This window comes from Dipodomys spectabilis, unplaced genomic scaffold, assembly GCF_019054845.1.
Source record: "Dipodomys spectabilis isolate Male_0828 unplaced genomic scaffold, ASM1905484v1 ptg000030l, whole genome shotgun sequence".
NCBI lineage: Eukaryota > Metazoa > Chordata > Mammalia > Rodentia > Heteromyidae > Dipodomys > Dipodomys spectabilis.
In genome coordinates, this window is record NW_024870707.1 from 13042767 (window position 1) to 13052787 (window position 10021).

The following is a 10021-nucleotide window of genomic DNA, read 5'->3' on the forward strand; positions in this document are numbered from 1 at the left end:
AGGGTGGAGGGCGGGGCAGGGACAGAGCAGGAGCAGGTGCATTCAGACTGGGCTAGAGTTCACCCCGTGGGTCTGCTCCCAGGGCCAGCTATGAAACCCAAGCTGCTCCCCTGGACTCTGCCACCTGGGGGGGGGGGGCTGAGGGTGGAAAATGTCCTCAGTGCGGGATTCATACCCCACCACAGGCTCTGCCTTCACCAAGGACACGTTTATTTTCACTTTTTTCATTTTTTTGTGTGCGGGTCCTGGGCTTGAACGCGGCGGGGGCGCTGTCCCTGAGCTCTGGTGCTCTAGGCTAGTGCTCTACCACTTGAGCCACAGCCTCATGCCTGGTTTTTGGTGGTTCCTTGGAGATGAGTCTCGTGGGCCTTCCTGCCTGGGCGGCCTCCACACTGCTGTCCTCAGACCTCAGCCTCCTGCCTTCACACTCATAAACGTCAGTGGGGCGGTCACAGCAGGCGCGGGGCGATCTGGATGCTGTTAATGCGGAGGATGGTCTGTGGGTTCACGTTAACTGGGGGAGAGAGCAAGGTCATGGGTAGCTGGGTCCCGCCCATCGCAGCTAGCCACGGGCCGGGGAGGCCCAGCACCCAGCTGCCCCGTGGCTCTGGTGCTCCTGCCTGGAGGCAGGTAAGCCCCAGTGTGGCCAGTGGGGCTGCCATGAGGGTGCTGGCAGTGCCCCAGGGCTGGCAGGACAGGCCTCCGCTGCCCACCTATTAGACATGAGCCGTGTGCGCCCCCTCCAGGATTGGAGGGGAAAGGCAGCCGCCGCTGGCACCCACTGGCTTCCCTGGCTGAGCCCTGGCGGAGAAAATGGATCTGCCAGTGGGAAGCAGCGCGGCCTCCCCCCAGGCAGGAAGCTGGCACCGGCCGTCCAGCCCCCTCGGGCTGACACACACACGCCACACCACAGGTCTGGTGCGTCCCCCCCCCCCCCCCCCGGGAGATTTCCAACCCACCTGCTCCCCTCTGGGTCCCCTCTCACATCCTGTCACGCCTGCGCCCCCTGCAGAGTGACCCCACACCCTCTAGCCAGGAGACGCTGGCGCCTCCCCGTGGCTGAACTCTGTCCTGTCCCGGCTGTGCCCCAACTCCTGCCTGATGCCTGCCTGCTAGACCATCTCACCCCCTGCCGGGCCTACCCGCACTCCCAACGCGCTCTCCAGGCCACCACTCTGGCTGTGGCCCCCTACACCATCTTTTTTTTTTTTTTTTGGTCGGTCGTGGGGCTTGAACTCTGGGCCTGGGCGCTGTCCCTCAGCTCTTCAGCTCAAGGCGAGCGCTCTACCACCTGAGCCACAGCGCCACTTCCTCCCCTCCACCATCTTAAACCCTGCCAGCCCTGGCCTCGGCCCTTGGCACGGCCTTGGCAGGCCGCTGCACCGCGGCTCATTTAAAGGACTTAATGCAATGCCCGTCAGATCCCTGCGGGCTGCCCGGCTCACCTGAGGAGGGCGCTGCCACGGCGGCCCTGCCTGTGCCCCAGCCGTGGTCCCCACAGGATACCATCCTCCTTGGCGTGAGCTCTGAGACGCAGGCCTGCCCTGCCCCGTCCCATTCTGGCTCCAGATGGCAGCCGCACAGCACTCCACTGCCCAGCCCTCCCTGCGTCCTGGCTCCATGGCCAATGTGGGAATGCCCGCCACGCTGCTAGCGCCACCAAGATGTCAACACGGCTCTCACGTGTCTCGTGCTGAGTCCTGGTGGGGTCAGGGTTCACGGCTACTCTGGAACTGCCCTAATCTTGGCCAATAGTGTGAGCAACCCCAGGAGACCTGGTCCACACAGCTCTGGTAACTGTTACTAGGGGCGGCCTCCGCCAGGACACAGCAGGGCGGCTCAGGGCCGGCCTCGGCAGGGACACAGCCCCACAGCGCCGGCGGTGGCTCAGGGCGGCTCAGGGCCAGCCTCCACCGGGACACAGCCCCGCGGCGCTGGCGGTGGCTCAGGGCGGCTCAGGGCCGGCCTCCGTGGGCGCCCGAGACACAGCGCTCTGACTTACTGTGCTTCTTCCTGAAGTTTTTCCTTTTCCTAAATTTCATGTTGACTTTTGGCCATGATTCTGTCTTCTCGATGACCGTGGCTTCCACCTGAACGAGATCCTTACTGGAAGGAAAGACATGGGAGAGCAGACCCCCTCCTGATCAGCCTGGCTCTCGAGTGCCAGTCCACAGTGAAGCTGCCTCCTTCTTGGGCTGCAGGAGTTGCGGGTCTGCACTGCAGGTTCCCTGAAAAATCCTGAGTGCTGCGAGGGATGAGCTGATGACTGGGGTCCGCTGGGGGTCCCTGTGGGACAACAGGTCCCCCCCACCCCTGAGCACACGGACACACACTGTAGTCGGGGTGGCCGCCAGTGCCCTGGACACCACCTGGGCAGCCACACCATGTCCACCCACACACCTAGCCCTCGCCCGCAGCCCCTCACCTGAGCAGTGGCTTGCCCAGCAGGGTGAAGTCGTGTGCTCCGACCAGCAGAACCTGAGAAAGTGATGCGGGAGTTCAGTGCTGCTCCAAAGACAGCCCATGTGCACAGAGCAAGGTGAGCCTCAAAGCTGCCATGCCCCAGCCACTGCCTCCTGAGTGCTGGGACTGCAGGCATGAGCCCCCATGCCCAGCAAAGGAGCAACATGCATTTTCATAGGACAGTCATCAGATGACGCACCTTAAGGTAGTAAAAGGAGTGTCCTCCTTCTTTGTTCCCAGGGTCTGGGGCTGGTGATGGACCCGAACACAGAGCATGCAGTGTGTGCTCTGTCCCAAGCTCCACCCCAGCCCCAGTGCTCATGTGAGAGGCTGTGACGGGGTGCTCGGATAGGGTTAGGGCCGGCAGAGCACACAGGTGGCCTGTGCCAGGCTCTGGTCCACGCCCTGCACCTCAAGAAAAATGTGTCCACAGCACTCAGCTCTGCCAGCTGCCGGCTTGTTTTAGGTTCTGAGACCCACTCTGGACCAGAGACACGGGCTCTGTGATACAAATACACAAAGCTCCAATGGCAAAGCAGAGTTCTAACGAGTAAAGGAAATCCTCTTCTTCCTGTTAAGCATACCCTCACAAGTCCACTGCAGAGCTGTGACTGCGTAAAGAGCAAGCGGCAAGCGGCTCACAGGACAGAGCTGCTGCACACACTCAGCTCTGCAGGTCAACGGTGGCTGGGAAGCTGCCCTGGGGAGCCAGGGGGCCAGCTGGACCCAGAGGTGGGGAAGGGCGTCTCCATGGGGGGCCAGGAGACCCCGCCCTACACTTCCCTGGACCTCACCCCTGAAATCCAGCACTCCTGGGCCAGGGAGCGAGGGACGTGGATTGTGATGATGGTATGCAGACAGCAGGGCAAAGCGATCAGGCCTTTGTCCCCTTAGAGTGAGTCTACAGGGCCAGGGCAAGCTGGGAGCTGCGGCCGGCTCCGTCCCGGCCTCCTGCCCCGCACCCCAGTGGGGAGGCCACATGGGGTGGCCAGCCCCAGCCCCACCTTCTCACCCCCCCCCCCCCCGCCTCACCTTCTCCAGGCAAATCCTGTCTCCGCACTGGATGTCCAGCTCGTTTTCAATTAAAATCAGGTCCTCTGAGGTCACCTTCCACTGGTGGCCAGCAAAGTGTACCACAGCGAAGAGCCGGCCGTACTGGCCCGCGGAGATCAGCCCGTTCACCTTCCTCACCACCTCTGGGGGGGAGGAACAGGAAGGGGCAGCTGCCCTGGCCGGTATTCCACCCAACATGGAGTGCCAGGTGCAAGGCCCTGGGTAGATGTGCAGACTGACCCTGCCCGAGCCCCCGCAGTGCTGAGCCTACCCCCCCCCCCGAAGTTCTGGTGTGGTGGCACGTGATCCTGTGCAGCTCTAGGGCCCAGGCACTCCTGCGAACCTCTGGCTGGGTGTCAGCAAGCCTGACTCACTCCTACAGCTGTGGGAAAACTGGGGAGAGTGCGGCCTGAGAAAGGAAAGGGGAGGTCTTGCTGGAGGGGCACCCAGTGTAACCGCAAAGCTGGCAGGTTCCGTGCCAGTCCCCACGTGGCTCCTGCCCCTGCCGAGTGGGGATCACAGGTGAGCCCACCGCACCTGCCTCAGTCACTTATATTTTTAGGTGCTGATGCTGGGGCTTGAACTCAGAGCTTGGGTGCTGTTCCTGAGCCCTTTTTGCTCAAGGCTGGCACTTTACCACTTGAGCCACAGCTCTACTTCCAGCCTCTTGCTGGTTAACCGGAGATATGAGTCTCAGGGACTCTGCAGCCCAGGCTGGCTTTGAACTGCAATCCTTAGATCTCAGCTTCCTGAGTAGCTAGGATTGCAGGTGTGAGACCCCGCGCCAGCTTTGGGTGTGGGGACCCAGGCATCCACCACGAGAGGTCGCCATCCCCGTTATCTGCTAGGACCCAGGCAGCTGCTGGGTGGCTGTTTGGCTGTGAATGAGCGTCTTAAACTTGGGCATTTCACATGGAAACCAAACCAGGCTATGGCTAGGCCCACGGGGACACCTGGACTCCGGCCCTGAGGCATGACCACTGCCGAATGACGGATGTCTTTACCTGTGTGGTACCTGGTCTCCTCCACGGGGTCTGGCAAGACAACTTCCGGCCATGGAGGGGAACTCAGGGAGGTTTTGGGAACGTACCTGTAACACATTTCATATAACCACGTCACGCGTGACAGGAAGCTTTGAGTCCCCAAGCAAGGCCGCCAGGTCACGTGTTGGGAGGGGAAGGACCTGTGTCCTCAGAGCCCTCGGGAGGGGTGCCGAGGGGTGCTGGGAGTGTGAATTATGGAGAGGTTGAGGGGTTCCACAACACCGGTGCGCTAGGGCCTCGGTGTACCCTGAGGGATCTGCACGCCCCTCAGGACTGCGTGTACCCTACAGCAGCAGCTTACCAGTCCCCAGGGTCCTGCTCCACAGGACACACACAGACAGACCTGAGACCAGGGTGGCCTGTCGTGACCACATGCCCCGTGGGCTGTGTGCAGTCTGTGCTCTGAATGGCGCATTCCCACCCTGCTGAGCCCTGGGACACCAATGCCAGGGACTGAGGCCTGGCAGTGACCTTGACAGGCCAGGATGTTCTTTGATGTGTGTGTGTGTGTGTGTGCGCGCGCGCGCACCGGTACTGGGGCTAGAACTCAGGGTCTGCGCGCTGACCCTAAGCTTTTTTGCTCAAGGCTGGAGCTCTACTACCTGATATACTGTTCTACTTGTGGCTTTTTTTTTTTTTTTGGTCATGGGGATTGAACTCTGGGCTTGGGAACTGTCCCTCAGCTCTTCAACTCAAGGCGAGCACTCTAACGCTTGAGTCATAGCACCACTTCCGGTTTTCTACTGGTTTACAGGAGGTAAGAGTCTCACGGACTTTCCTGCCCGGGCTGGCTTTGAACCATGATCCTCAGATCTCAGCCTCTTTAGTAGTTAGGATTACAGGCGTGAGCCACCAGCGCCTGGCTTACTTGTAGCTTTTTTGCTGATTAACTGGAGATGAGAGTCTCACAAACTTTTCCTGCTCTGATTGATTTCCAACTTAGATCCTCAGATCTCAGCCTCCTGAGCAGCTAGGATTACAGGTGTGAGGTACTGCAATTGGCTCAGAAGCTTTTTTTTTTTGGTTGGTTGTGGGGCTTGAACTCTGGGCCTGGGCACTGTCCCTAAGCTCTTCAGCTCAAGGAGAAGTGTTCTATCAATTGAGCCACAGCGCCACTTCTGGTTTTCTGGTAGTCAACTGGAGATAAGCGTCTCGTGGACTTTCCTGCTTGGGCTGGCTTTGAACTGCGATCCTCAGATCTCAGCCTCCTGAGAAGCTAGGATGACAGGCGTGAGCCACCAGCGCCTGGCTTCAGAAGCTGTTCTTTAGAAGTCTTCCCTGTTCAGCCTCCTGGACTGGGGGGTCCAGGGCCAGATGAAGACCATGAGCAGAGAGAGCTTTGCAGAAATGTCAGGAAAACAGGCCCTGGTAACATCAGCACTAACTTCTCCTTTTGAGAGCTGAGACACCGGGTTCCATCAGAAGCCTGTGCCAGTGCTGCAGAGCCATGTGTCTATTCTTTTTTTTTTTTTTTTGGTCGGTCGTGGGGCTTGAACTCTGGGCTTGGGAGCTGTCCTTCAGCTCAAGGTGAACACTCTACTGCTTGAGCTACAACGCCATTTCTGGTTTTCTAGAGGTTTATCGGCGATAAGAGTTTCACGGACTTTTCTGCCTGGGCTGGCTTTGAACCATGATCCTCAGATCTCAGCCTCCTGAGTAGCTAGGATTACAGGTGTGAGCCACCAGTGCCTGGCCTGTGTGTTCATTCTGTAGCTCTGCATGGGAACTGGGGCCTCCCAGCCCCACCGTAGCACTGTGAACTATTTAAACATTCTCCTTTGCTGGACGTTCAAGCCCCATTGGATCGGTACCTATGGCCTCCACCAGGAGCAGGTGAGGGCCAGTGACTCGGTGTCCCTGGCTGCAGACATTGGCCGGCCCGGTGGCACCCGTGGCTGTGAGGCCACAGCAGAGCACCACAGCCCCCTGCGCTTCCGGCCTGTCCCTACCCCTGGCTGTGACCTGCTCCAATTCTGTTACATTAACCTTTTCTAAGCCTGGCATCTTAACGAGGGATATGCTTTCTCTGTCTAGAAACCCTGAGTGGCTAGGCTTCCCGTTGGTGATGTGGCCTGGGCACCGCGGCCTGCGCCTCCACAGCCTCCACTCTACGGAGGGCTCAGAAAACTATGGCCCAAAAAGCTGAAGTGAAAAGCTCAAACCCAGACCCCACCATAGGAAGCCCAATGTTGAGAAAGTTCTCGAGAGGAAGGGGATCAGCAAACCCACATTTGGTATTACCCAGGTGGAAACGGGGCGCTCTGCGAGCTGTTCCTTCGTGTGGCAGACCAGAGGGAGCCTGAGGGACAAGAAAACACGTCCATCACCGTGAGACGCACAGGCCAGACCCAGGGCCGCACCAACCCCGCTCTTCACCCACCACCGCCTGAAAGCTCAGGCATGCGCCAGAAGGAACCTCACCAGGGACCCCAACGAACAGCACGGGGGGCTTTGGGCTTCTATAACATCAGTCAGGGCTGGACTCTGGTGGCTCACACCTATAATCCTAGCTACTCAGGAGGCTGAGATCTGAGGATCTCAGTTCAAAGCCAGCCCAGGCAGGAAAGGCTTTGAGACTCTTTTTTTTTGGGGGGGGGGGAGGGGGGGGTGAGGGAGGTCCAGTTGTGGGGCCTGAACTCTGGGCCTGGGCGCTGTCCTCAGCTCTTTAGCTCAAGGCTAGGGCTCTACCACCTGAGCCACAGTACCACTTCCAGCTTCTTTCTTTTTGCTTATGTAGTACTGAGGAATCGAACCCAGGGCCTCAGGCATGCAAGGCAAGCTCTCTACCACTGAGCCACCTTTCCAGCCCCCTGTGAGACTCTTATCTCCAATAAACCACCAGAAAACTGGAAGTGGAGCTGTGGCTCAAGTGGTAGAGTGCTTACCTTGAGCTGAAGAGCTCACAGACAGTGCCCAAGCCCAGAGTTCAAGCCCCATGACTGACAAAAACAAACAACAACAACAAAATCAGCTCACATCCTGCTGTGGCCAGAACCTTCCAGCAGCTTCCACCTCACTCAGTGAAAATGCCAAGTCCTCTAACACCAGTGGCTCCATCTCTCCATCTGTTTGGTTCACCTGCCCCTGTCCCTCTGACTTCCTGGTCATGGTGGGGCCTGCAGGGCCTCTCCCTGGGCTGGAACATTGCCTCCCTCTGCCTCACCAGGTCCCCAAAAACTCGTCCCCTCATTTCCTTTGGGTGTCCACCAAGTACCACCGCAGGATAGAGGTCTTCCCCAGACATAAAAGTTGAATCCCACTGAATGTGGTGGTGTACGCCTATAATACCCATCTTCCTGCCTCTGCATTCCAGTATTTAGAAGTTAGAGGAAGGAAGATTATGAGTTCCAGGCCAACCTGGACTATAGAGGGAGACACTGTCACAAAAAACTAACAGCTGAAGGAGGTGGCTCACACCCATAAATCATCCATCAAGCTAAGACCCACATTCAAAGTCTACCTGCTAACCCACTAACCAAACAAGCCAAACCCTTCCCACCCCAATTCATGCTTTCTTACTCTCCATAAGCCCTATTAGTTTTCAAATACACCAAGTGTGTTATTTTACAAAACTGCCTGACTCTCTCCCCCATCAGCTCCATCAAAGCACAAGCAGCAGTGACAGGTGACAGGGGCAGTAATGGTTTTGAGACAAAGGCTCTGCCAGGCCATCACTCCAGGGATCAGGGATTTGGAACCTGTCCTGACAGCCCTGTGCTGGTGAGGGCTTAGGGAGAAAGTTCTTGCAACCAATTTGCTCTTCCTGTAACCCAAACCTAGGGCCTTCGCTTTGCCCAGGCTCCACGGAGAGCGCATCACCCTTTGGGCTCCTGGGAGCCTGTGGACTGTTTGTCCACCCTGGGTCCTTTACCCCTCTTCACTTTTTGGTCACCATTTCTGTCCTCACTCCGCCTTTCCCTGGGCATCTGGGACTTAACCCAGCATCTGATTTATGCCAGAACAAGGAAAGTCCCACAGCTTCTAGAAAAATGTCCCTGTCTACTAAAACTTAAGTTTTATTACCAAAAGTGTCAAGTATCAAAAGTACACAGAATATGGCGGGATAAGGTGGTGAACACCCCTAGGATCTCAGCTACTTGAGAGGCCAAGTACAGAATGGAGGTCGAAGGCCTGCCCTGGGGAAAAAGCTGGAAACCCTTACTGAGAATATATAACTAAAGCAAAAAAGAGGGGCAGGCATGGTTCAGCAGTAGAACACCTGCCTACCAAGTGGGAGGCTTTGAGTTCAAACCTCAGTGCTGCTGAGAATGCAGGGTGGGGTGTGGAGTAAATTCTCTTTCAACTCAACAGTTACTGACACCTGGCTCAATTCTGTGCTTATGCTTTTTTGTTTTTTTGTTGGTTGTGGGGCCTTAACTCTGGGTCTGGGTGCTGGCCCTCAGCTCTTCAGCTCAAGGCGAGTGCTCTGCCACTTGAGCCACAGTGCCACTTCTGGTTTTCTGAGTGGTTTAGAGTCTCACCGACTTTCCCTGCCCAGGTTGGCTTTGAAAGGTGATCCTCAGATCTCAGCCTCCAGAGTAGCTAGGATGACAGGCGTGAGCCACCAGCGCCTGGCATTTTAAGTGTATAATTTTTATTAAGGTGTGTAGAGAGGGATTATAATTGCATAATTCAGGTAGTGTGTAATTTCTCTTTTGGACAATGTTACCCCCGATTATGGTTATTTCTAAAATACTTTATCAGCCCTTCACTAACAACGTCCCCTTCCCTGAGCGGTGCGCCTAGCAGTCCAGAGTCTACCTCAGGGCTCTCTAGGGCTGTGTGGACTATGGATCTGTCAATGACGGGCACCGACCACTGCGGTCCCGGAGGAAACTTCACAGCCCTACAAGTCCTCTGTGCTCTGCCTACTTACCCTCCCTCCCTGTCCGCGACTCCGCGGCATTGCCGTGGCTGCTGGTGGGTTTGAACTCGGAGCCTAGCCCCCGTGCGCCGCCCCCGAGCCGCCCCCCAGCCCGGCGGCCGAGGCGGGCAGAATGCGGACCCTCCTCGGCAGCCTCGGAGTCCGGCTCGCCGGAGTCCCCCAGCCCGGCGGCCTCGGAGTCCGGCTCGCCGGAGTCCCCCAGCCCGGCGGCCTCGGAGTCCGGCTCGCCGGAGTCCCCCAGCCCGGCGGCCTCGGAGTCCGGCTCGCCGGAGTCCGGCGCGCGCGAGGCCTCGGCTCGGGGGAGGCCTCCGCCTTCGGGGGAGGCGGGCCGGGGCCCGCTCAGGCTGCGCCCGGCCCCGCTGCGTGGCCGCCTGACCGCTCCGGGCCTCCGGGACGTGGGGACGCGGCGGGGGCCGGGGGCCGACTCCCGCCCGCCGCACCCCGCCCTCCCCCCCGCCCGGGGCGCCCGGGTCTCACCGGCCCCGGGCCGCGAAGGAGCCCGGACGCTGCGGCCGCCCGCGCGCGCCAGCCGCCCCAGGGTGCCCGCCAGCGCCGAAGCCACCGCCGCCGCCGCCAT

At 58.8% G+C, this 10021-nt stretch overlaps 1 protein-coding gene across 2 annotated transcripts; it reads right to left on the minus strand.

The window, feature by feature from the left end:
- Positions 1-286: 286 nt before the first annotated feature.
- Mrpl21 (mitochondrial ribosomal protein L21) lies at positions 287-10021 on the minus strand. Of its 2 annotated transcripts, XM_042676068.1 has the most exons (7): positions 9922-10021; positions 6801-6858; positions 4521-4606; positions 3496-3659; positions 2426-2478; positions 2003-2106; positions 287-514 (listed from the first exon to the last, which is right to left on the minus strand). In XM_042676068.1, the coding sequence occupies exons 1-7, from the start codon at positions 10019-10021 to the stop codon at positions 450-452; spliced, it is 630 nt and encodes a 209-aa protein (XP_042532002.1). In that variant the 3' UTR covers positions 287-449. The 2 variants fall into 2 exon arrangements, with proteins under 2 accessions (XP_042532002.1, XP_042532003.1); XM_042676069.1 differs by lacking the exon at positions 9922-10021 and having other exon boundaries at positions 6789-6858.